The sequence below is a fragment of the Lutra lutra genome, chromosome 3, assembly GCF_902655055.1.
Source record: "Lutra lutra chromosome 3, mLutLut1.2, whole genome shotgun sequence".
Classification (NCBI taxonomy): Eukaryota; Metazoa; Chordata; class Mammalia; order Carnivora; family Mustelidae; genus Lutra; species Lutra lutra.
The window spans coordinates 57,245,500-57,273,499 of record NC_062280.1 but is presented as its reverse complement, the minus strand read 5'-3'; the positions used below and the strand labels follow the sequence as shown (position 1 = coordinate 57,273,499).

General features: G+C 36.4%; 1 protein-coding gene and 1 long non-coding RNA gene across 18 annotated transcripts in view; one reads left to right on the top strand and one right to left on the bottom strand.

Annotated features, from left to right (window-relative positions):
- BAZ2B (bromodomain adjacent to zinc finger domain 2B) overlaps positions 1–28,000 on the top strand; it is a 316,333-nt gene that overhangs the window by 283,069 nt on the left and 5,264 nt on the right. For 13 of the 17 annotated variants that reach the window (XM_047721833.1, XM_047721835.1, XM_047721843.1 and 10 more), the window contains 9 exons: positions 8,538–9,193; positions 9,498–9,771; positions 9,943–10,098; positions 10,677–10,837; positions 14,004–14,314; positions 14,702–14,837; positions 18,265–18,411; positions 25,786–26,051; positions 26,316–26,459. In XM_047721833.1, coding sequence (XP_047577789.1) covers positions 8,538–9,193; positions 9,498–9,771; positions 9,943–10,098; positions 10,677–10,837; positions 14,004–14,314; positions 14,702–14,837; positions 18,265–18,411; positions 25,786–26,051; positions 26,316–26,459 — 2,251 coding nt within the window. The remainder of the gene's footprint in view (positions 1–8,537; positions 9,194–9,497; positions 9,772–9,942; positions 10,099–10,676; positions 10,838–14,003; positions 14,315–14,701; positions 14,838–18,264; positions 18,412–25,785; positions 26,052–26,315; positions 26,460–28,000) is intronic. The other 4 variants (XM_047721845.1, XM_047721844.1, XM_047721840.1 and 1 more) reach the window with 1 other exon arrangement.
- On the bottom strand, positions 9–27,962 carry LOC125095456 (uncharacterized). The gene is made up of 5 exons (XR_007125897.1): positions 27,849–27,962; positions 20,515–20,621; positions 19,849–19,901; positions 1,885–2,093; positions 9–847 (listed from the first exon to the last, which is right to left on the bottom strand). It is a non-coding gene; the product is annotated as an uncharacterized LOC125095456 (long non-coding RNA).

Genomic DNA, 28,000 nt, shown 5'->3' with positions numbered 1-28,000 from the left:
ATGGATAGCCCAAGTAAATGAGGAGTCTGGAGTAATGAGTAATTCCTGTGGCATTGTCTGTGAGTGGAATGCCCACAAGGTCCTCCATAATTAAGTAGGATGAGGATGACAAATACAGCATCCTGATAGCTTTGAAATAAGTGTCATTGTGTGGGATCACTGAAGAGGACTATTCAGTACAATTTGTTAATATCTGTAAGAAAGGCAACAAGAAAGTTATTCACACTACATCCACCCTCTCACCCTCTGAGGTAGGCATGCTTATCCCCATGCCAAGTCCGTCATTATCTTCAGGGGCGATCCATACAGTCTGTCCTTTTTTTCTGAAACAGTAAGTTCCACATGAAATCAGGAGGTGCCATTTTCCCACCAAAGATGTCCTCCAGACAGAGTACACTGTATGGGTATAAGGACTGCAGCAAAATCTCCTGCTATAGGGTGAGTGCACAACAAAAATTTAGAACTGTTGGAATAAAGAGAGAATTCAAATTGCCCCTCCTGCAAGGTGTTACTTGCAAGTGTCATCTGGAAAACAAGAGAATATCGGCATTTGTGTCCATCCATTCACCCGTAATATGAACAGCAGGAGCCTCCCAGACACCAGTTGAAAGGTACCAAAAAAGGAGAGGAATGTTGGGTCCCCAGGATGCCAAGTAGATTCTTCATCTCTGCTCTTCAACTTCAAGATGTCAGGGAACTTCACCAAAGTGTAGGGACCTTTATGTGGCATAAGGAGTGTTCAGAGTATAAACAGTAGGGGGCAGCCAGACCAGACAGTGGTTGGAGATAACTGTGGAGGAGTTCGTGCAACCATATTTTAGAATACTATTCCAGCGTTCTGTACTGCCTGTGGAGAAGAGGGAACATGGACCAGCCATTCAGTACTATGTTGGCCAGCCCATTGCTGAAAGGCAGCAACTATGAAAGGAACTCCAAATGTATGATTGTATCATTTCTGGAAACCCTACTATATAATAAATATGTCTCAGTCTTAATAGTATTATATGGTCCACACATGGGAGAGATGTAATAACTCCTTCATATCCAGGAACAGTATATACTGTTAAGTGGCTAGAGAATATCAGATACTCAAAAGCTAACAAATGCCATCAGAATATCTTTGCCAGAGTCATAGGCCCTTGTAGTGCTAGTGTCAAACAGGGTTGTTAAATAGCAAAATGGCATTGTTCAGTACCCCTACCTGAATCTATTCTTGCATAAGAAATGCAGTCTTTCTCCTCCAGGTATGTAACTGTGTTGTGCAGCCTTGGCAGACCTGGTCAGTGCATCTGGGTGTTGACAACATGCCTGGCCAACAGTTACCAAAGCTGCCCTAGAGGTCACAACAAGTATGTCCAAGTGATATGTGGAAATGCTTGTGCTGGACTTAAATACCTCAGTATTTCCATGCCAGTATGCAGTCTGATAAAGGAACAACTGGAATTCACACAAAAGGCCCAAAAGCCTTTGCAGTGAATGTGATTCTTGGCTTTGAGCCATAGGTAACAACCAACTCCCAGCTCCAATAAAGGAACTTGTTGGCCAAGGCCTTTCTGCATTCTGGAATGGTAGGTACTTGGTCCCTCATTATTTAGCAAGCCCATAAATGTTTGAGGCTCTTCTTTCAGCACAGCGAGGGTGATTAGCAATCCTTTGGAGGGGGACCCAGGGACAGAGCCCAGCCCGAGTCCTTACATTTGAAAGAGCCCAGGTTAGGAACAGAGAAAGTCTGGCTTCTGGAGTTGAATCAAACTCATAAGGTGAAGGTGATGGCAGTATTTCCACCCATAACCTCATTTCAGGAGTTGAGATGATACAGGGTATTTCCCTAGGTTCTGTTCTCCAAATCCTTTCTTGAAGAGTCTAGAGACTGTGAGATCTTACCAGATGGTGGGGGTGAGGCTTAACAGCTGTAATCTCTGAAGAACAGTCCTCCCCAGGCACCTTCTTCACCTAATCTTCTGGTGAATCCCCCTCTGTGGATGACTTTTCAAGCTCGTGGCTGTTGGATCTTCTGTGTCTCATCTCACAGGTCTCTTTTCCACCATCTCATTAGTCTTTTAGGTTTTTGAGGCAGGGAACACTTCCACACTCTAGAATTATACAACATATCAACTTCTGTCTTATAAATCCTTCTCTCTATAAGCAGTACTACATTTATTTGTGTGAGGGAGTCTCTGCCAGAAGTCTAGCTATCTTCTCTTTTCTTTGTTCCTTTTTTCTTTTTATTTTGTATAAAAACATGTGCCACAAATTAGGCTCTCTTTTCCATTTCCTCACCTGAAATGGGGCTCGTATGATCTGAAAGAACTATTTTTTTTAAAAGATTTTATTTATCTATTTGACAGAGAGAGACACAGCAAGAGAGGGAACACAAGCAGGGGGAGTAGGAAAGGGAGAAGCGGGCTTCCCGCCGAGCAGGGAACCCGATGTGGGGCTCGATCCCAGGACCCTGGGATCACGACCTGAGCCGAAGGCAGATACTCTGTTTATCGCCAGATTTCCTTCTTCTGGTATTCCCACTCAGGCTCCTATAGAGCATGCCTCACAATAATTGGCTTCCTATCACAGGGGGTAGTTGCCTCATATATCATAACAGAGGGATCATGGGAGTTTGCCTCACTTTCCTTTCTACAGGGGCTGCCACCCTTTCTAGTTCACCCTCCAACTTTAGACTCTTGAAAGTCTCTAAGCTGGTAAGGAAGGAGGGATGACTGCATTTCAAGCCACTTTATCACCACTAGTCTCCCTGTTTGGTGTCCACATTAGAGCTTCTGCCATCCTTGGGCACAGCTACTGAGACCATCCTAACCCCACCAAGTGAATTACTGCTGACCCCAAGGAGAAAATCTTCTACCCTTGTGTGCTCCTCTTCCAGAAATCCATGACATTAGGACTTTGCTGGACACCAACTGCTGTACAAGATGCATGGTTACAAAACCCGCTAATGACACACAAAGTGCTAATTGCAGGAAAGTTTATTAGTAAAGGCAGCTTATAAGCAGAGAAGTAACAGTACACAGGATATTCCAGCTCCAGTTGTGGTTCCATAGGACTTGGACGTGTGACAAAAGCACTCCAGGAGATAAAACACTCTAGCCTACACCTTGCTCTGTATTGATGGGTTATTGTGGGAAAGGGTAAAAAGCACTTAGTTTCTCTAAGGGTAAACCCATCAAGGGACCTTCAGATCTAGGAACAGTGCTAAGGGGTATGCATACCCAGAAGCAAAGTGTATATACCTAGGAGCCTGAGAACCGTGTTGCTATTAGCTAGCTAAAGGCTCTCAGCAAAGTGGAAGGAAAATGAAACAAGTTTGTTCACACACACACACACACACACACACACACACACACACACACAGTGATGTGACTGTCACTCTTCCATTTTGTATTAGGATCTGGTTACACCTTTAGGTTTAAAAGTAGAAAACAAATTCCTGTTATGGATATGTGGGGGACTCTTACCTGAAGGGAGCAGGTATTCTAGATCAATCATCATGGGTTTTTTTGTTTTGTTTTTTTTTTTTAATTCCTGAATCAGACTGGGAAGGAACAATCCTAGAGAGAGAAAATGTTGAGAATCTGCTTCATTTAGTCTTCTCCACAGTAATAGCAAGAAATCTCCTAGGAGCTAAGTCATGGTAACACTATTAAAATGAAAACAGCTAAGGAGCAGTGCGAGTACGCCTGAGGTTCTGCTGTATGGAATGGGAAAGTGCCTTTGGTCCTGTGAGGAAGCCATTGCATAGAGACCTGTATTTTAGACCAGGGTTTTCACATTTCTTATGTTCTTTATCCATGTTTTACTGACAGTGTAGTCAATTTATTTGAAAGCTATAGCATGCTTCAGCCCAACTAAAGAGAGCCAAAGAAAAAAATTTTCACTTGAACTCAGAATGAGTGGTGGACCCCTGGGTCCACAACAACTGTTAGGTGAACCTGAGAGGGTTCGAAGTGATTTTGATAAAACTGAAGAAGACATAATCTGGTTTTTTTTTAGGATTTACTCCAATTGACAAATGGTATTTTCTTTGTCATTATGCACTTACATTTATTATCAGGGAAACGAATCCAGTGAACAGCACTCCCTGTTTCATCTCTGCCTTCCTCTTCTTCAGTCCGTTTTGAAGATTTTTTTAAAAAGATTTTATTATTCATTCGATATATATATAGAGAGAGATCCCAAGTAGGAAGAGAGGCAGGCAGAGAGAGAAGGGGAAACAGACTCCCTGCTGAGCAGAGAGCTTGATCCCAGGACCCCAAGATCATGACCTGAGCTAAAGGCAGAGGCTTAACCCACTAGGCTACCCAGGCACCCCGAAGATGTTTATTAAAACTCATTGACGGGGCGCCTGGATGGCTCAGTGGGTTAAGCCGCTGCCTTCGGCTCAGGTCATGATCTCGGAGTCCCGGGATCGAGTCCCGCATCGGGCTCTCTGCTCAGCAGGGAGCCTGCTTCCTCCTGTCTCTCTGCCTGCCTCTCTGCCTGCTTGTGATCTCTCTCTGTCAAATAAATAAATAAAATCTTTAAAAAAAAAAAACCTCATTGACACATGTCAGAGAAGTGAGGACTGGAAGGAACCAGGGGGTTGTATGAAATGAAGATAGAAAATTATTTAAAATTAAAGAATCTCTTTATACAAAATTCCTTCCAATTTTTTAAAAATAATTTTACATTTTAGTTAGAGATCTATCTTTTTATAATTAAGCAATTTGAATGTAAAAGTTAAAACAACCATGAGTAGGCTATTATGTATCATCAGCTCAATCTACTTTATTATATATAAATGGGAAGTCAGCTAGTCTCAAACCGGTAAAAATCGGTTGACTGGTTAGCCCATTTATTTTTGGACATATGACAGAGGTTTTTCAAGATAGTAGTTCTCAGAATAAATCAAGAACAGCTCTTAGTACTTCTTTACTAACCAATAACTTGTATAAAGCCAGGTACATGAAGAGAATATTTGTGACTCTTTTCATGTTTGCCTAATTAGAGGTGATGAAGTAGGGTTTTCTTCTCAGGGCAAATGTGTGGAAGTACATAGAGATTTTTTGCCAGCTGCCTTTAAGGTTTTTCTGTCTCATTGGTTTTAAGCAATTTGACTATATGTTTTGTTGTAGTTATCTTCATATTTCTTTTCTTTGGAGTTAGTTGTATTTCTTGGATCTGTGCCTTATAGTTTTCATCAAGTTTGAAATTTTTTCAACCATTATTTTCTCAAACTTAATGTCCTTGTCTGCTAATTCTGCTATCTTGTTAGTTTGGGGTCAGTTTTCACTGATTTTTCTATTTATGTGTCGTGTTTTCCTGTGTCTTTGCATGCATTCTACTTTTTTTTTTTTTAAAGATTTATTTATTTATTTTACAGACAGAGATCACAAGTAGTCAGAGAGAGAAGGAGGGGGAAGCAGGCTCCCTGCTAAGCAGAGAGCCTGATGTGGGGCTTGATCCCAGTACCCTGGGATCATGACCTGAGCCGAAGGCAGAGGCTTTAACCCACTGAGCCACCCAGGCGCCCCTGCATTCTACTTTTGATTGGATGCCTGACATTGTAAATTTTGCCTTGTTGTGTGCTAGTACTCAGAAAAAGTTTGGTCCTTTCAGGTCTTGGTTTTTAAAACTTGTTAGGCAGGACTAGGATAGCACTCAGTCTAGGGCTAATTATCCCCTAACTACTGACGCAAGATCCTCAAGTACTCTACCTGACGCCTGTGAATTTGGAGGTTTCCCAAGCTGGTTGGTAGGAAGAGGTACTATTCCCAGCCTGTGTAAGCACCTAGCACCTTAACCTCTAATCCTTTTCAAGTAGTTCTTTCCCTGGTCTCAGATGGGTTCCTGACACATGGGCACTGATGAGTATTCAGCTGAAACTGGAGGAGTCCTTCCATAGGTCTGTGGAGTTCTCTCTCTAGGCAGCTCTCTCCTTTCTAGCACTCCCTTCTGAGCATTGTAGCCACTTGGGTCTCCCTTGGACTCTCAGTTCCATCTCCTCATCTCAGGAGTCAGCCAGCTCTGCCTGAATTTCTCCCTGTGATGTAGCCTGGAAACTATCCTAAGACACTAAGCTGGGCAATCACAGGGCTTGCTGCATTTGTTTTCTCTCATTGTTACCTGATGTCCAGTTTCTTACAAACTATTGTTTCATATATTTTTGTCTATTTTTTGGTTGTTTCATGCAAGGAGGTGGATCTAGTCCCTGTGACACCTGAGTGCCTAGAATCATAAGTCTGAGGAATAAGCTTGTAATTTGGGGTAGAAATTAATATCAAGAGAAGGATGTAAGAGCTATTTCAAACATTAGTAGAAGATCAGTTAAACAAATCATGATCTATACATATAATAGAATATTATGCAGGGGCGCCTGGGTGGCTCAGTGGGTTAAGCCTCTGCCTTCGGCTCAGGTCATGATCCCAGGGGCCTGGGATCGAGCCCCGCATCGGGCTCCCTGCTCAGCGGGGAGCCTGCTTCCTCCTCTCTCTCTCTGCCTGCCTCTCTGCCTACTGTGCTCTCTCTCTGTCAAATAATAAATAAAATCTTTAAAAACAAAAAAGAATATTATGCAATTGATGAAGTATAGTTCTATATTTTGCCATTGAAAGCTGTAGAAGGTGAACAGTGAAAATATTAAATACATTCTTTTATTTCATCACTGAAAAATATTTATGAAATCCCCATTTTATAGCAGGCACCATGTTAGGCTTTTGGGACCCTATAATAAGCAAGGTAGACATTGTTCTACCTTTAAGTAAAGCTTATTGATTTAAATTCTAGTGTGTGGGAGTGGGATTGGAATAGAAAATAAACAGATTATTGTGTCTAATGGTGAATTCTGCCAAGTATGATGATATTCTCAGGTGAATGGGATGGGGACCCTACTTTAGATAAGGTGATCAGAAAAAACCTCTGTGACAAAATGACACATAATTTGAAACATGAGGATACAGAGCCAGTCAGTAAAACAGTATTCTAGGCAGAGGGAATAGCAAGTGCAAAGACCTCAAGAAAGGAAAGAACTTAGCATGTTTGAGAAGCCTGAAAAAGGGAGAAAGGAAGAACAAGGACAAAAATAGCCAGAGGTTGTGGAGGTTTTCAGGAACTAGATCATACAATGTGGTAGGCCTTGTGTAGGGGTTTGGATTTTGTTCTAAGTTGCAAAAAAGTGAAGAATAGTATCCCATTTGTGTAATAGTGTGAAATGATACTCACAAGGAATCATATAAGATTTCCAGAAGGCTCTACAGGCATGATTGGTTAATCATGGTTACCTCTCAAGAGTAGAAATAGGGACTGGGGGAGTAGGACAGAAAAGGAATTTTACCATATACCTCTCATTACTGAATATTTTACCTTGAACATATATTACTTTTCAAGTCAAATTAACTAGTAGATTTATATTTTTAAGAGTTTTTATGAATTATTTTTTAAAAATGATTGTCATATTTTTGACAAAATATGAACAGAGGGTCACAAAGGAGAAATACCAATAAATCTATGAAAAGATAATCAACTTTCCTAGTGATCAGAAAAAAAATACAATTCAGATTTTCACCTTCCAGATATTGGAAAAGACAAAAATATCCGTTAGTATTCAGTTTCACAGAGAGATAGGGAAATAGATGCTTTTGTCTAATTCTGGCATTAGTGTGTATTGATTTAGACTTTCTAGAGGTCAGTTTGACAATTATATTGCAAAAAGTCTGAAAGGTACCTATCTTAATATCCAGTAAGTTTTTTCTTCTAGAAATGTATCTTCAAGAAGTAAATCAGAAAAGAAGTTTTAAAGTCCAACGATACAGATATAAGATCATTTGTCATTTACAGCACTGTTTATAATAGTGAATATTTAGATCTTATTAATAGTGAATATTTAGATCTTATTAATAGCCATCAGTAGAAGATTGATTATTTAAATTATGATATATTCCAGTTATCTATTTATTGATGCATCAGGATGTTTATGGAGTATCATCTAATAAAACATGTAGGTTAGAATATTGTAATAGGATTTCCTTTTTTTTATACTCTATAGGCTTACGTGTATATGTGTATACATAGAGAACTCCTAGAAGGATTTACACAAAAGTGTTAATAGTAATTTCTGTTGTGCATTAGGGCTTTCAATATGCTGACATTTTGGGGCACCTGGGTGGCTCAGTGAGTTGGGCCTCTGCCTTCGGCTCAGGTCATGATCTCAGGGTCCTGGGATCGAGCCCCACATGGGACTCTCTGCTTGGCGGGCTTCCCCCTCTCTCTGCCTGCCTCTCTGCCTACTTGTGATCTCTGTCAGATAAATGGATAAATCTTTAAAAAAAAAATTCTGACATTTTAAAATTTTGTAATGATTAATTATAAAATTAATTTTCCAATGAACAAAAAAATCTAGCCTTTATATAAAAAAGGAAAAATGCAGAATATTACTAATCTAGAAAATTTATATATTTATGCATATAACTTGATAAATAATAATAAAATACAATTAAAGGATTGGTTGGATCTGAAGAAACTGATCTTTTTCATGCTTTTCACTTTTGTAGGACTAGATGAAATTGCAAAAGAAAGAGAAAAACTGAAAAAGGCTGAAAGTATCCAGATCAAAGAAGAAATATTTGAGACTTCTGAAGATACTTTAAATTGTTCAAATCCAGATCATTGTGAGCAAAAGGAAGATCCTAAAGAAAAAGATAACACAAATCTGTTTCTTCAGAAACCTGGCTCTTTTTCAAAATTAAGCAAGCTTTTAGAAGTAGCTAAGATGCCTCCTGAGTCAGATGTGATGACCCCCAAACCAAATAATAGTGCAAATGGGTGTACATTGTCTTATCAAAACAGTGGAAAACATTCCTTGGGCACCATTCAATCAACAGCAACCCAAAGCAACATGGAAAAGACAGACGCTAATAATCTGTTCAGTCCTGGTTCAGGTGGTCCAGGGAAGTTCTACAGTCCTCTACCCAATGACCAGTTGTTAAAAACACTGACGGAGAAGAATAGGCAGTGGTTCAGCCTTCTGCCAAGAACCCCTTGTGATGACACTTCACTTACTCATGCTGACATACCAGCTGCTTCTGTAGTGACTCCTCAGTTTCAGCCACCATCCACATCCCCCTCACCTGCCCCCGCCTCCCTCCTGGGATCATCTTCTGCTCAGAATCCCGTGGGTCTCAATCCATTTGCTGTTTCACCTCTTCAGGTTTGTATTGCTCATTGTAACTCATTTCTGTGTTGCCTTATTTAATCTTTGACCCCATGAAGATTCTTGCTCCAAGGAATCAGCTGGATGTTTGTATTACCCCTGCCACAGTTTAAGAACTGGAAAGAGTCAATATTGCTATTACCAAGCTTCATTACAACTACTATGCCTTTCCTAGTCTAAGGCAAAGGCTTCTTGAATTACCTTTTTTTTTTTTTTTTCAGAATTAAAAAATTTTAAATGCTAAACATTTTTCCTAACTTTTTAGATTGTTCTACTTTTAAAATATTTTGGTTTTTTATAGATGAAAAGTGGAGTATCTATGATGGGACTCCAGTTCTGTGGATGGCCCACTGGCGTGCTTGCTTCTAATATTCCGTTTACATCACCTGTACCTAGTCTGGGATCAGGATTGGGATTATCTGAAGGAAATGGTAATTCATTCTTGACTCCCAATGTTGCTTCAAGTAAAAGTGAATCTCCGGTGCCACAGAATGAAAAAGTCTCCTTAACTCAGCCTGCGGCTGTTGAAGTAGCAAAACCAGTAGATTTTCCTAGTCCAAAACCTATTCCAGAAGGTAGGTACATTGAGACAGTTTTTAGCCACTTACTTTATTTCATTATTAGTAGAGTCTTATAACTGAGCCTTTGATGGTTATATATGTAGTTATAAATCTGCTGATTTGTTTTGTGCCATTAATTCATATTCAAGATATTTGTAAAAGATGTACATATTTATCTTGACTTAGAAATGCAGTTTGGTTGGTGGAGAATTATTGACCCAGAGGACCTAAAAGCTTTGCTTAAAGTGTTACATCTCAGAGGAATAAGAGAAAAGGCATTACAGAAACAAATTCAGAAACATTTGGATTACATTACTCAAGCCTGCATCAAGAATAAGGATGGTATGTACCTAAAAGAGATTTCTGCTCTCTTGCTTACTTACGAAAATTAATTCTTTTACCTTAAAATGTATTTTAGTATGTTTTAATTTATTTCTGATAGGCATTTTTTTTCTATCTTGCTCAAAAAATAGTAACTATTTACATTTCTTAAGTTGGCATTACTTTCTTATGTTTTTTTTTTTTACAACATACAGATGTATTGCGTTCTTAAAAAAGAATAGTCCTAGGGTGCCTGGTTACGTTGGTTAAGCAACTGCCTTTGGCTCAGGTCATGATAGATCAGCCTCGAATCGGGCTCCTTGCTCAGCAGGGAGTCTGCTTCTCCCTCTCTCTCTGCCTGTCGCTCCCCATGCTTGTGCTTACTCTTTCTCTCTCTCTCTCTGTCAAATAAATAAAAATAAAATCTTAAAAAAAAAAAGAATATCCCTACTTTTAAAAGTAAGCTGCCTGCATATGCACAAGTGCACTTGTGTCTGTTAAGTTACATGCATATGTTACCCCTGGACTTTTATTTACTTTTTGAAAGAAATCACTGGGGAATAAAGTAGATTTTAATATTAATTTCTTTTCAAATGTAGTTGCTATTATTGAATTAAATGAGAACGAAGAAAACCAGGTAACTCGAGATATTGTGGAAAACTGGTCAGTAGAAGATCAAGCAATGGAAATGGATTTGAGTATTCTTCAACAGGTGGAAGATCTAGAAAGGAGAGTTGCATCAGCAAGTTTGCAAGTGAAGGTAAAATTGACTTGGAATAAAATCTGTTTTTAGGATAATGGAAGGTAACTAATATTTATTACATGCCTGACATTTGCCCGTTCCTATGTTAAATGTCTTTATTTTATCTCATTTAATCCTTATCATGATCCTGAATTAATTTTCCCCATCTTACAGGTAAGGAACAAGTCTCAGAATAAGTAATCTGCCAGTGGTCTTATAGTGAGTGGCTAAATGTGGGTTCAGATCAAATCAGTCTAACTCCAGTACCCATGTTCTTTTTACTAAATCTTGCTGCCTCCTTAATGACAATAGAAACTATCATTTTTCTGGTATGCAGTTCTTTACCACAAGCAGAGTTTCACAGTTTCACCATGATAATACAATACTCTATTAAATTCCTACTACCGTGTTTTGTGTAGGTCCGGGAAGCACCTCTATAATAAGCCATGTTGTATGTCAGATATTTACTCTATATAATTTAAAATTGGGGAATATAGACATATCTGAATATGTGTTATATTATGATATATACACGCACCCTACATATATATGTAAAGTATTAATATATGTGTTTATCTACTGGGCATTACCATTGTCACAAACAATGATCAGAACTGGCTTCCAATGGAAAGGCAAAAGAAAGGAAAGCTTTACCTTTGTGCAAGACTTTTTGGTTTTGTAAATAGGAGTATAAAGTCTTCTCAATTGATAATAAGGTGACATCTCTGAGAATAAATGGATTGATGGTAAATAAGCATGAGACAAACACCTGAAAAGGTTTAGAAAATGTAGTTTCAATGTAATTTGATTAGGTATTTCACATTTATCCAGAATGAGAAACTTATAATACTATCCTATCCAATGATTAAAATATTTCTTCAAAATTATTTTAATGCTGGCATTTGGAAATTTTCAGGGATCTCCAAAAAATATCATTTTCCAGAGCTAATAAAATATCCATTTCTTGCCACAAACATAATTAACAACCTTGGGAAGTTTATCATTTGCTGAAACTATTGTACTAGGCAACTATACAAATCTTTTTCCTGGTGCAATATAAAAATGCCTCATTTATCTGGCATCTTCAACAAGTGAACTCTTCTACCACAAATTAATTTTCTGGAAAAATAATAATTATTCCATTTAGTGCTACAATTTCTTGACATGTTTGTTGGATCACTTATGTTATATATTACACTGCCTTCTTAAAATTGACAATAATGAGTTTGATTTAAATTCTCTTGGTGACACAGTATCTTCAGTATGAAGACCAATGATTAGAAAATTATTCCCTCAGGGAATCATTTTGCCCCTTTGTTAAAATGATCCTAGTGTGCCTTTCTTTTTAAACTATGACATCTGCTTTCTATAGTCTGTTTTCTTTCATGATCAGTTGTTACTATTTGCTGATTTTAATTTGATTGGTTCTAGTAGCCCTATTTTCCTCCAACTTCCTTCCTCCTCTCCCCCATCTAACCTGCCAATTCTGGTTGGCTATTGGTTGGAAAAGCGTATCATCACACTTTTCAAGTTATGTATAAAGTCAGAGCATGGGCCTGAAACATTCTTCTGGAGATAATACTCAAATTTTGGTGAATGACCTTATCATATTACCAGCTGCTTAGATATTTTTGGCTGTGTTCTCAGAAACTAAGTGGAATTTTTTTTTTAAAAGTGATTTGTAGTATCCCTTCAAACTGTAAGAATGAAGCCATTTGACATGACTTATACCTAATGCACTTATGCATACTACTTATAACTTCATACTTACTTCCTAAATATAAATGTTCTACTGAATTAATGAGAAAGAATTGATCCCAATATACAAAACAAAATAATTATCACTAAAGAGACTTAATAAAAAGCATAATGGTCATTTTGTTTCTTATTTACTAAGTACTTATTCCATATCAGTCAGTGGACATCACAAAATTGGATACAAGGTGGTTTCTGCCTCAGAAAGCTTGTCATATGATATGGAGAAAAGACATGTGTACATCTCTGTAGACTCTAGTAACTGATCACAGACAAGTACAGAATTATGCATGAAAAAGAATACAATACTTCTGGTGGGGAGAAATGAGAACGATCAGGAAAGATTTCATGGAGAAGTCAAGATGAGGGATGAGAAGATGACGAAGGCTTTGACAGAGAACAGAGAATGCCATACTAGAAAGAGCAAATAGCATGAGTGGAGCACCAGGAACAGGGAGCTCAAACATGGAATTTGTCTGCAGTGTAGGGTACATAAATGGGAATATGCAAGAAAGAAGTAGATTCAGTTACTTGAATGTCATGATAAAAATATGGACTTTGTTAAGGAGTAGGGAATCTTGGAAGGATTTAGAGCTAGAGGATTGATATAAGCAAGCTGAGTTGTAAGATCATTTATTTATTCAATCAACATTTATATATATATATATGTATATATATATATACATATATATATATATAGAGAGAGAGAGAGAGAGAGAGATCTGTTTGCCCTATCTGCTGGAGATAAAATGACTAAAAGCAAACATGGCCCCTGCCCTCTTGGAATTTAGAGGTAGAAAAATGTTCATCACATAATCATAGTAGTGTAAAATTGTGACTACCACAGGACATGGAGTATCATGTGGTTCTATGAGAACCTGTAACAGGGAGATTTAACCTCCAAAAGGAGGTTAAGGATGGATTTCCTGAGGAAGTAAATTGTAATACGAGAGCTACAGAATGAGTAGAGTTAAGTAGGTGTAGAGGAACAGGGAAAAAGCCATACAGACAAATGTAACAGCTTAGGCAAAGCTCCTGTGGCTGAAGGAAAAATGGTAAGTACAGAAGAGTGGTGGAAGGAGTGAAAATGGAAAAGAAGAACAAAGTTCAGAGACTACCGAGAATTTTCCATTTAAGTGGTCCCATGAAATAAGTATTTATTCATTCTCAAGTCCTTCAGAATACTTTGCTGATTTTCATTATATCTTTCATAATATCAAAGTTATTAAATTTTCTTCTTCAAACTTTTAACTGTTTCTTTTAATTTTCTGTTCTTGTTTCTACCTAGCATTAGGAAACACAAGGTAAAAACTTCCAGTAAAGATCCTTGAGATCTGCTGGTGTCTGCTGCTGTATTTTAAGTACAGGTAATTCACCCATCAGGCATTTTAAGAGGAAACCATAATAACATTATTCTCTTGATATATAGGGTTGGATGTGTCCAGAGCCTGCATCAGAAAGGGAGGACTTGGTATATTTTGAACATAAGTCATTTTCTAAATTGTGCAAGGAGCATGATGGAGAATTTACTGGCGAAGAAGAAAACAGTGCACATGCACTAGAACGGAAGAGTGACAACCCCCTAGATATAGCTGTAACCAGGCTGGCTGATTTGGAGCGGAACATTGAGAGAAGGTATCTGAAGAGCCCCTTAAGTACCACCATTCAGATCAAACTGGATAATGTGGGCACAGTTACTGTCCCTGCTCCTGCACCATCCATTAGTGGTGATGGTGACGGGTAGGTTATTGAGATTAACTTGAAAAATTATTGTGCTTCTTTGCTAATTGGAGCCTATTTTCTATTGCCTGTTATCTATGTATCTTCTTGTATGTCTGTGATCCATATGGATCATGCTATTTGCATGGTGCTTTGTAAAAACATTTTTTTTTTTGTTATGTGCGTTGATAATCCTGCAAAGTGATCTTACATTTACCTGGTTGTGACTAAGCTTTGAGGCACGTAGCCACAGTCTGTGCACTACATCAAATTTAGTTGCTTAAACCTTATTCTTATTGGCTGTTCCATGTTTTTGTCATTGCTTGGCTTTCAGTGTGATGATTGTTTCACATTCGGTAACCATAAATGTGGATATGACCTACTTAATTTTTCTATATTTCAATGCAGAATTGAAGAGGATATTGCTCCAGGGCTCAGGGTATGGAGAAGGGCATTATCAGAAGCTCGCAGTGCTGCACAGGTAGCTCTGTGCATTCAGCAGTTACAGAAATCAATAGCATGGGAAAAATCAATTATGAAAGTTGTAAGTGTTTTCATTTAAGAAATACTATAACTAATTTACTTTGTCCTGTTTTTCCCAACCTCTAAATCTTTTTAATTAATACGTTACTTATTGTCAAAATAATGTATGCTTTGCTTGACAGTTTAATTCTTAAATACTGTTTCAGTTTTATATTTTTCTCCTTATTTTGAGCTTTTTGAAGGAAACTACCAAATATATTATCTCTTCTTTTTAAAAGTCTTGATTCTCATTCCATGGAATATTGTTTATAACTCTGACTGAAGTTGTTTTCTATATTCTGTTAACATAATAGTTGTTCACCTAAATATTTTGAAGACCTTTTACTCCTGTAAACATTCAATTGCTAACATTATCTGCTACGGACATTCACTGCGTTCTTAAAATGTCTTTATATTTCTTTCAGATTTCTTTTTTTTAATGCTAAGAAATACTTAGATGAGTAAATACAAAATAAGCAGAGAGCTCTTAGTTTGTGTACTTGATAATCATGCATGTCATCAGAAGTAGCTGACATGAAGAATAGGTTTTTTTTTTTAATTCTAACAATTAAAACTGGTTTTTCACCTTCTTTGCTTAAGCTCAAGTGGTTATCATCGTGTATATAAAGGTAGAAGGTTCCTTTACCTTGTACCAGGCACCAAATACTATGTATTCAAAATAAAAGCTATAGTCCATGTATCTTCCAGAGAGATGCTCATTTAAATCATGTTCATGTCCCTCTTGCCTCTTATATATCAGATATAGAAATATTTATTATATGTGAACCTTTATGAATTACTTTGACATTTGCTTTGAGTTACAGATTAGCTGTAAAATCCAAACATTTGAATGACTAAGAGTAAAATTCCTTTCCTTAAAATAGTCATTCCCCAAAGAAAAGAAGTGATCCTTAAATATTTTTAACATTCTTTGCTTTATTTTTACCTCTAAGTTTAGACTACTCAACGCCTTACTCATTCTTACAAATAAATTTGATTTTTTCTGTGGTTTTTCCCTTCTTCATATAAAATATCTATGGAATAATGAACATGCAGTTTTCACAGTCTGCTCAAATTTAGGTCTTTTCCAATCCACATTACAATTTACCATAAGATTGAAGGTATGTTCTGTTCATCTGGTAGCATTTTTACCAGGTAAAAAGAATTTTTCTTCTAAAAGTTATGATTAAAACCAGTTTTAAGCTTCCGTTGGAGAAATATACTTGGTGATTTTACTAGACTGTAATGATCATAAGATACAGAATTCTATATCAAAATGAAATTGGAACAGTTCTTGTTCTCATATACACCAAAATAGTCATCATGACAGGGTCAGTTTTGTTATAACCTGTATATAGAAACCCAAAATTTGTTCCAAAATCTGCCTTTATATTACTATTCTTGCTTTCTGCAATCAAAAACTTTATTTCATTTCTGACAAATTCATGTCTTTTTCATGTTATTAATATACATTCATCACTATTTAACTCCATCTCTTACAATTTTCATTTTTTAATATTTAATAGTACATTATTTGCTATGAAACTATCTTGAAAAGAAGGCATAGTTTCATAATCAAAGATTAATGAGCACTTTTTACCCTTTAACTAGAAATGTAATTGTGCCTAAAATAATCCTCATAACAAGTCCTAATAGAATGTTAAAGTATTCAATGCCTTTAGAAATACCCTCTTTGCCAGAGACCAGGCTTATCATGGAAAGAAAGAGCTGTCTTAATTTGCCTCCCGATAATTCTCTGCCCACAGTGTGCTTTATATTGTTGTTAATGTTAAACATAGGCAACATCCACTGTTTTATGCTCTACACTTGCTCTAACATGTTACGAGCTATTGCTGTGACTCTTTGAAAGTGTTATAAGCTTGATACCTGTCACCCTTTTTTAATAAGTATCAGAAAAGAATTTTACTCTTAAATCATAAATGTGAGATGTCAGAGAGACTTTATAGTATTTCTAGTTATCCGTTATAAAAAGTAGAATTTACTTACTGTTCATGAAACTAATTTTAACTTTTATTGTCATAGGGATTTAATTATAACCTTCTAAATGTTAATTCTCAATATTTTTACAATAGAAGTTTTAAAGATATAACTTAAATTTGGAGAAATAATACCATGTTAAAGTACTTAGTGATGTGGTATTAGGAAGGTTCAGAAAATACTTACTGTTAGAATGGCAGACTCTGCTGCTTTTGCTCTTAGTACACATGACAGTTTTAGTATTATGTATATTACATACACTTGATAGATACTTAAGATGAATAGTGTGTATCTACCATTTTGATAAGATTTTTAAGCTGCCATTGATGTACATATTGAGTTATATAAGACTATTTTAGACTTTCCCAGATTAAGATTTAATGTTGTATTGAAAGTTTTAACAATTAAGTTTGAAAAGTTAAGCTATTTTGTTTTTAAGTGTATAAATATATACCTTTCAATTAGTGTAAGTGGTTTACAGTTTAAATGTTTTGCTTTTTCAAAATATTGATTACAAGTCATTTTCTACTGTGGCAGTATAAGCTAAATGTCAACACAGGGTTAGTATCGACCATTTTTTTAAAGCTTTCTTGAAGGTTTTTCTTTTCTAACTTTGCTTCTTTCCTTTTGTGAAACTGGTTATGCAGAGTATGTATGCATGGAGGGAGGGGAATCTCCTTACAGATTTTAAAGTTCTTAATGGTATTAGAAACTTTTTCACAGAGAAGAAATAATTTTATTTTTAGTTCTACAAAATAAGTTATGACTAATTAAATTATTTGATTTAATTTATTATTACCAGTTTTTTTTCTCCTTAGAAATCATTTTGTAGGATTCATTTTCTGCACTTGTGACACTTGGTTGATTTAGGTTGAATTCCAAAGTTTTTTTGGTTTGGACATTTTTTTTAAATCAATCTCAAAAAGTAGATGGATAATTTAGCCAAAATATAGTGTCATCTTTTTACTATTATATATAATTTTGATACTAATACAAGTTTCCTAATTTTGATCTTAAAAATTACTCTAACTCTTACTTATTTCTTTCTCAGGATTCATGAGGATGCTAAGATAAGCAAAAGATGAAATACCTTAAAAAATTAAAACACCATGTATTAAAGCTACTCATTGCTTTATGTGCTCTAATGTCATGTTAATGATTTCATATGTTAATGTGTACATGCTTCTGAAGTGTGTGCAGGCATTCAACCTCTAGCTTTGTTCTTTGCAGTCTACCTGAAATGTGCATTTTCCCCAATTGAACTGCTCACCCCGTCATGTGGTCCATATCTGTGTAATGAGAGATACATAGATGTGTATGGCTACTGTATATTTGTTAGCAAGCGGAATGTTTGTTACTAATATAAATTAGGAATTACGGTGTGTTTAATATCCCAATAACTATTCTTCACAGCAGCGAGCTAATTTTAAATGATTTCTCATATATTATAGTACTGCCAGATCTGTCGAAAGGGAGATAATGAAGAACTGCTTCTCCTTTGTGACGGCTGTGACAAAGGCTGTCATACATACTGCCACAGACCCAAAATTACCACTATACCAGATGGGGACTGGTTTTGTCCAGCTTGCATTGCTAAGGTGAGACTGAGCTAACACTAAACTTTTTAATTGCCAGATCAAAATGCAGAGCTATATGGGGATTTTTTTAAAGATGTAATTCACAGGCCATAAAAATCCCCTTTTTAGGGGCACCTGGGTGGCTCAGTGGTTTAAAGCCTCTGCCTTCGACTCAGGTCATGATCCCAGGGTCCTGGGATCGAGCCCCATATCAGGCTCTCTGCTCAGCAGGGAGCCTGCTTCCCCCCCTCTCTCTCTGCCTTCCTCTCTGTCTGTCAAATAAATAAATAAAATCTTTAAAAAAAAAATCCCCTTTTTAAAGTATACAACTCAGTGGTTTTACAATATTCCCAAAGTTGTACAACCATTACCACTATTAAATTCCACAACAAATTTTTCACGACCCCAACAGAGAGTCTTTGTACCATCATCTATCATTCCCCATTCCCTGTCTCCCCTTAGCCTCTGACAAACATTAGTCTACTTTCTATCTCAATGGATTTACCTAGTCCAGTTGTTACATATAAATCATATCATACAATATGCTGCCTTTTGTGTTAGACTTCTTTCACCTAGCACAATATTTCCAGGTTCATTCATGTTCTAGCATGTATTAGTCCTTCCTTTTTATAGTCAAATGATATTCCATTCTTTCAATATAACATATTTTGTTTATCCATTCTTCCATTGATAGACATTTGAGTTGTTTCCATATTTTGGGTATTATGAATAATGCTGCTGAGAAACACTCATACATAAGTTTTTGTATGAATAAATGTTTTCACTCATCTTGGGTATATACCTAGGAGTTAAATTGCTAGACAAATGGTAATAATGATATGTGTTTGAAGTCACTTTCTGGTCACTTTTAAATTAGAAACCTGTGGACACTCATAATGATTGATTAAAGAGAAGCAATATGATCATAGCATTAGAAAGTAAGGAGTAAGAAGTGTGAAAGGGTCAGCATGTGTTGAGGGTCAGAGTCTTTGTTAGGTGTTTCCTAAGTTAGTCACTCCCTTCCATGTTTAATCTCTTGGCCAATAACTACCATTAATTATTACCAGTAACTGCCATGTCTCCATGAACTAAATTCCAAACATCCATCTATTCACTACCTCTTTTCTTTTGGTCTACCCCCTTTCACACTCTAACTCCAACAATTCTTTGAACTCTAGTCCATTTATCTGAAGACTTTCTCACTGTCCCTCTCGCCTTTCATGTCCTCTCTTTTCTCCTAACCTTGCTGGTAGTGTGTCAACATTTCATTGTCATAATCCTTGGATTCACCTTTATCCCCTTTGCCTCTCTCTCTCACTTGGGAAAACCATCATTCTGATTAATCCAACTCTTGACTTCCCGGCACCTATACTTTTATATCTGAATGTGGTTGGAGAAAATACCCAGCCCTTTAAATTTGAGGCATTAAGATGGTCTTTTATGGTCCTGATAACTTACCTCCAGCTCTGTCTCCATCCTTATTCTCAGCTGATGACCTTTCTCCCATTTCCCTATGAAAATAGAAGGCACCAGAAGAAAATATTATAAGAATTTGCCACCACATGCACCATCCTTCCTGTGTCTGTGCTCACATACTCGACCTTCCCTCCTATGAACTGCTAGTGGCTCTGACAAACTCAGTTCCCAGACTTATGCCTCAGAACCCACCCCTCTCACCTTCTTAGTGTGATTCCAAGAGTTCTTCTTTCGGCATCATCTGTGTTTCCTTCTCCCTTGGGTTCTTCTCATCGGCCCACTAACATGCTCCTACTCCTTCCATCGTGAGAGAACTAAATAAACAAAAACCCTCTTCTGGGCTCACTTCTTCCTTGATTCACCTCCCCCTTTCTTCCCTTCCCTTTAGAGAAGAACTCGTGGGAAGTTTTCTGTTCTAGTTCTCTGATTTTTCTCCTCCAAATTACTCCTGGACTCACTCCAGTCAGATTTTCACCTCCATGGATTCTCCAAAATTGCTCTCATCATGACCACAAATGACTTCCACATTGCTTAATTCAGTGATCAGTACTTAGGCTTCATCTAACCTATTAGGTTTATTTGATAGAGCGGAACACTCCCTTTCCCTGAAACCCTGTTTCCACTTGACTTCTAGGATACCATACTTACCTGGTTGTCTTGTCTTCCTGCCTTTGCCCTTTTTCAGTCCCTTTGCTGATTTTTCTTACCTCCCTGATCTCTTAACATTGGAGCAGCTTCCTTAGCTTCAGGGTTATCTGTAAAAATGAGATAGTATTTAATTCCTAGGGTGTTTTTTTTTTTTAAGATTTTATTTATTTAGGGGTGCCTGGGTGGCTCAGTGGGTTAAAGCCTCTGCCTTCAGCTCGAGTAATGATCTCAGGGTCCTTGGATCAAGCCCCGCATTGGGCTCTCTGCTTAGCAGGGAGCCTGCTTCCTCCTCTTTCTCTCTTTCTGCCTGCCTCTCTGCCTACTTGTGATCTCTACCTGTCAAATAAATAAATAAAATCTTAAAATCTTAAAAAAAAAAGATTTGATTTATTTATTAGAGAGAGGGCACTCGTGTGCATGCAAGAAGAGGAAGGGCCAAGGGAGGAGGGAAAGAATCTCAGCAGGCTCCTGGCAAAGCACGGAGCCCAACTCAGGGCTCAATCCCATGAGCCTGAGATCATGACCTGAACTGAAATCAAGAGTTGGACGCTCAACCATCTGAGTCACCAGGTGTCCCTAAATTGTAGAGATTTTTGAAGATTAAATATGGTCATGTGTGTGAGAATTTTTATGACTTCAAAATTCTGTGACATGTATATCTTAATACTTTATTATATTTTATTTATATTTATAATATATTTTATAATTTTTATTTTTATAATCTATTTGTATTTTGTAAGATAGCAGAGGGCCCACATGGCATTATATTCACTAATAATCTCTTTTTAATTTTTCATTACTTGATTATTTTGTCATATCTAATTCAGTAATAATTTTCACTGGTTGTACGTAAATTATCTTTAAGCTCCTTAACTATCAAGTTATAGAAATTTCCTCTAATGCTTTGTTAATTACTCAAAAATTAAGTCTGGTAGACTATAGGAGGTTTTATTTTCAGTAAATTTGCTTAAAATAGAATTTTGGCTATCATTCAAGGAGTGGACTAGGAGATGTATGATCTATGATCTAATCCAAGTGCTTTATGTAGTGCAGATTTCTAAGCCTCTGCTCTCTGGTTTTTAAATGTAGCGAATTAGGCATTATGTTTCTTATAGCAATAAATATTAAACATTTAGAGGTAATGTTTTTAAACTGTCTTCAGTTAATTCAGTTTTTATAAGTATTTATATTATATTGCTCTCAAATGGCCATTTATGCATATATCATTGTAAGTATTTTTACTTTGTGTATATGTATGTGCATGCCATTATATATACATGCAGTTTATTATATCTATATTTATTAAATTTATAGATGTATTTGTTTTTATATATATCTCACTGGATCATAGAATCAAAAAGACATGCATATGTCTAGATATATATATCTACACATACACATATTTATATATCTTCATAGACACATGTACGTGAGGTTTCAAACTCCAATACCTATAAAAGCCAGGCAAATAACACAGAAGAGTTGGGTCTGTGGCAAACAGGAAAGTTATGCCTGAATTTAAATATAACAGTCATTACTCAACTCCAGCCAGTTGTCATGTAGACTTGTGGGCCCAACATTCCAGGATCTACCAGTATTTCAAGATTATGGATTTTTATGCATATCCTCCCAAATGTTTAGTGTTGGCAAAAAACTCAAGACTTTTTACAAGTATTATGTGAGCCAAACAGCAACACATTTTGTGGGCTGTTTACAGCCTGTAAGCCACCAAGTCACAAACTTCTGATATATAAATATATAAACAACAGAAATGTGCCCTTGTATGTGTTATCTGCTGGTTCTGCTTTAGACATACTGAAGATCCTTTTAGAATTTTGGTTATAAGAGGATAGAGAAGAAGGGTAGGGATTGGGGTATCTCTTGTGCCAGAACAAAGTAAATCAGGTAACAGAATAACTGTATAAAAACTTGCATTTGGGAGTGCTGGGTGGCTCATTCTGTTAAGCAGTTAAGCATCTGCCTTCAGCTCTGGTCATGATCTCTAGGTGCTGCGATCAAGCCCCGCATTTAGCTCCCTGCTTGGCAGGGAATCTGCTTCAGTCTCTCTTTCTCTCCCTCTGTCCCTAGACCCTGCTTGTGTTTTTTCTCTCTCTCTTTCTCTCCCTCTCTCTCAGATAAATAGGTAAAATCTTAAAAAGAAAAAAAAAAAGCTTGCTTTTACAAGTATGTGAATGTGGGGGCGTCTGGCTGGCTCAGTCAGTGGAGCATGTGACTCTTGATCTTGGGTTTGTGAGTTTGAGCCCTACAGTGGACATAGAGATTACTTAAAAAATAAAGTCTTAAAAAAAGCAGTTTGAGTATGTATACAGTGTAATGAGACAAGCTGATAAACATTATTTAGTAAAGAAATATATAAACTTCGGTGTTTTTTTGAAACACTAAAAGTTCTTTTGATTCTGTAATTTAAATTTCATGTTTCCTGCTGTTGTTATAAGTTTGTTAGAAAATGATCCCAAGTAATAATTTAGCTCACATAAGGAACAGAAGTTTTGGCCTCTTATTCATGAAATTTTATTCTTTTTTTTTTTTTTTAAGATTTTATTTATTTACTTGACAGAGATCACAAGTAGGCAGAGAGGCAGGCAGAGAGAGAGGAGGAAGCAGGCTGTCCGCAGAGCAGACCCTGGGATCATGACCTGAGCTGAAGGCAGAGGCTTTAACCCACTGAGCCACCCAGGCACCCCTGAAATTTTATTCTTTTTAAGTAATATAATTATTCAATCTAATTTAATTTAGTCTTCATTAAATGGAGTTTTTCCTCATTATATTAAGCATTCTCTTTCTCCTTTTTTATGACTTCAGAGTGATAGAAGTTTAGTGTAATATGAAAACTCAGAGTATCAAATATTAGTGAGTAAAAATTAATAAACTAAATGGAAAAGAGACTTAGTAAAACATTTTAATTATTTGAGTTAGTGACAAGGGGGAGTGATTCTTTGATATGATATAGGGAAGGTATTAGATTTACAGTTTGCCTTATTATTTCAGGAAATTAAAATACCTCCTTAACTATATGTTTAGCCTCCCAATAAAAAAATAATAGTAATTTTAATTGCTTGTGGGCAATTATTTAAAAATATTACCAGAAAAGTTCATGAAATCCTCGAAGAAATTATGAAATACTCCAAAGAAATGTTTTCAGCCAAATTTATTTCAAGAATACAGCCAGCTTTAATCAGGGAAATACAAATCAAAACCACAATGAGATACCTCATACCAGTCAAAATGGCTAACATTAACAAGTCAGGAAACGACAGATACTAGCAAGGGTGCGGAGAAGGGGGAACCCTCCTACACTGTTGGTGGGAATGCAAGCTGGTGCAACCACTCTGGAAAACAGTATGGAGGTTCTTCCACATTCCTCCAAATACCACATTACTGGGTATTTACCCTAAAGATACAAAGGTAGTGATCTGAAGGGGCACGTGCACCTGAATGTTTATAGCAGCAATGTCCACAATAGCCAAACTATGGAAAGAACCTAGATGTCCATCAACAGATGAATGGATAAAGAAGAGGTGGTATATATATACAATGAACACTATGCAGCCATCAAAAGAAATGAAATCTTGCCATTTGCAACTATGTGGATGGAACTAGAGGGTATTGTGCTGAGCGAAATAAGTCAATCAGAGAAAGACAGTTATCATATGATCTCCCTGATATGAGGAATTTGAGAGCAACGTGGGGAGTTTGGGCGGTGGGGAAGGAAAAAATGAAACCAGATGGGATCGGGAGGGAGACAAACCATAAGAGACTCTTAATCTCACAAAACAAACTGAGGGTTGTCGGGGGAAGAGGAGTAGGGAGAGAGTGGTTGGGTTATGGACATTGGGGAGGGTATGTGCTATGGTAAGTGCTATGAAGTGTGTAAGCCTGACGATTCACAGACCTGTACCCCTAGGGCTAATAATACATTGTATGTTAATAAAAAATGAAAAATTAAAAAAAAAAACAACACAGCCAACTTTAGATTGTGGCTGGACTGAATATCTGATACTGCAGTTTGATTTTTTTAATAGTCTGCATAAGAGAAGAAAAAATTTTTTTAAAGATGTATTTATTTACTTTAGAAAGAGAGCAACACAGGCACACGTACACGTGGGAGGGGGGGCGGGCAGAGAGAGTCTTAGGCCGACTCCACGCTGAGCCTGCAGCCTCAGTATAGGGCATGGAGCCAGTGGCAGGGCTCAATCTCACAACCCGGAGACCACCACGCTAGCTGAAACCAAGAGTCTGGTTTTTAATTGACTGCACTACCCAGCTGCCCCAAGAAGAAAAATTTTTTAAAAGAGGGTTAGCACTATTCTGGAAATGCATCTCTCTCTTCTATGATCTATTATATTTATTATAACATTCAACTCTCAAAGTACAGACTTATTTCCCTATTTCTGAATGGGGGAGGAGGGCTCGTTGTTATTTCAGTGCGCTGACTGCAAGTTGTAGTTACCTTGAGTAAGGCTACATTGAGGTGTGTGTTGTTTGGTTTTTTTTCATGTAACTTTAGAGCTAGACTGAACTTACCAGTTGTGCGGCTTATCTTTCTTATTTTACACGTAAGATAGGGCCTCACAGATATTTTTGTATGAAATCCATAGCTATTTACTGACAGAGCCATAGCTAGAATTCATATCCTTTAAATATGTCTTTATTGTTTTCCTCAAAAACAGACATCTTTCACTGAATTTTCACCATTGCTTTGTTCATACCTGGGAACCACAATTTAGTGGAACTCTTTTTATAGCAAATGTTTTTTTCCTTTATCCAGTGGATTTAATCACTTAAAAAGGACTTTTTCTTTATTTGACACTTTGTGATCTATTTTTCATGTTTTGACAGTTTTTTAATTACCTCTTCAATTATCTTATTAATAAGCTCTATATTTTTGTTTATTTTCAACTTTGTTCTTAATTGTGTTCTAAAAGATAGTCCTTTTGTACCTTTAAACTCATTTGGTTAGTGACTAAAAGGATACTGCTAAATTCTGTAGTATTGAAGATGGATTACCATGAGATCAGCATCTTCAAGTTTTAGGAATTCTTAAGATAGATTTTCATGCTTTATTAGATTTTAACCTTATGTTGTGGGAGAACAAATTAATCTCTCTTAAAAATTAAATTATCAACCTTCTAGATCAGAGAAAATATTCTTTTTGTTTGTCCTATCAGACTTTCATAATTTAGAATAATAGGAAGTCTGTAGATGGTTATTTTCCTATACCTCATTTCCTTTTTTTTTTTTTTAATTAAGGCAAGTGGTCAAACTCTAAAAATCAAAAAACTTCACGTCAAAGGAAAAAAGACTAATGAGTCAAAAAAAGGCAAGAAAGTAACTTTAACAGGGGATACTGAAGATGAAGACTCTGCATCTACAAATAGTTCACTAAAAAGAGGAAACAAAGACCTGAAAAAAAGAAAAATGGAGGAAAACACTTCTGTTAACTTGTCAAAACAGGAAAGTTTTACTTCTGTTAAGAAACCTAAAAGAGATGACTCCAAAGACCTCGCTCTTTGCAGGTATTATTTCAGTTTGCATGTGCAATATATTTATAACATTTTATTTGTTTAGAAACTTTCTACTATATTAAAGGTGACTTTTTGACAATTTATATAAATAGGAAAATGTGAAGTCTATAGTATAAATAAATGAATTCATCTTTTTAAATCAATTAACTTGTATTGTTTTTACCTGAAAGATTATAAAAATTAAGTTTTTAGTAAAAATAGGTACTTCTAAAACACAGATACTGATTTCAAACACTTTTTTTTTTTTTTTTAAAGTATGATCCTTACTGAAATGGAAACTCATGAAGATGCATGGCCTTTTCTACTTCCTGTAAACTTGAAACTTGTTCCTGGTTATAAGAAAGTTATTAAGAAGCCTATGGATTTTTCCACAATTAGAGAGAAATTAAGTAGTGGACAGTAAGTAAATAATTTCACTTCAGTATTATTGAATGCCTAATATGTGCTGGGTACTCTTCTAGTGGGCCAAAAATATATTAATTAAAGGACCTGACTTTGGAGAGGGTATGTATGTGTACTTTTGTGTTTAGCTAAGATAGACTGGTATGGAAGACAAGTCCATTAAAATTGTTTAAACAATTAAAAAGCAGTATGATAAAGCTGCCTTTGACATTGGAAGGCCACCAAATCCAGCCTGAGAGGTAAAGAAATATAAGAGGGAAGCCTCCCAAAGTAAGTAAATAACATAAGCTGGAGCTTATATTGTCTATCAGTGGAATATTGACAATATCTCACGTGGATTTAATAAAAGTTGCCTGTAATTTTTTCAGATCATTACAATGTAGAGATAAAAGGTCATTGGAAATGTTAAATTAAAATTTAATTTTTTTAATATTAAAAGTTAAATTTTTATGGGTTGCTGGAGAATCCTAAAAATGTATTTATTAAGTGTGGAAGGAAACTATTATTTTCTCCTCTCTACCATATCCTCTTTGTGATCCTACCTGAAGACCAAAGTGACTTCCTGGCCACAGTTACTGATATTTGTTAGGTAAAATTAAACTCCTATCAGAATAGCAGCTGTTAATGGAGTTTACTTGGTTCTGAACAGTGGCCCATTTTGGAGCCCCCAAAATGAGACCATTCACTTACAAAATAAGCTCACACAAAAGCTTTCCACATGGGAATGGCCACGTGCTGTGAGCAGTATGTGTTCTCTTCTTCCTTCTCCTCAGCTCCTCTTACTCCTTATTACTGGCTTAGCTTAATGTAATCTCTGACCATAACTTCAGGCCAAGTCACAAAGAAATACGAAGAACGAAGGAAATTTGCATTCAAAGAATATCTATAAAAGAGATTTTAATTACACTGTTGTTGTTATTGTAATTACCTTATAATGCAGTATGTTATCTAGTTCCTCCTGGATGTTCTTTTGGTGAAAATCACTGTGCTCCTTTATTTACATTCAATTTCTAAGAGTTGAGTAGAACTTAACTCATAACAATCAGTGTCTGTTTCACATGTTTCAAAAGATTATGTCTGTTTTATTTTTTTAAAAATTGCAGAAGGGACCTGCCCAAATTCGAAAACATTTAAAACCATTAAAACTATTGATTCTAATGTGATCCAAAAAGCAGTAGCTCCTGTCTGGATATGAATTAGTTCTTTTGCTTTTTCTATTAAAACTTAAGATGTTTAGGTGGGTAGCATAATGGACTTTATAATCAACATGGCCAGGACAAAGACTTACACAGAAAGGCTTCACATATGTCTCTAGCTCCTAGGTGGAGGATGAACCTAAACCTCAAAATCCCCAAAATAAACATGAACACAGAGCTTAGACATTACCAAACACTGTTGTTCCATTTTGAGAATGAGTCCTGGTGAATGAAGGAAGTCAAAGCAGAGGCAAGCAGAGAGAGGGAAGCAGTTCTCTTTAATCTTTTTGTGACGTCCGCTCTGTGGGAAGCAAAATTTAGTAGATTCAAGCTCCTCTAACT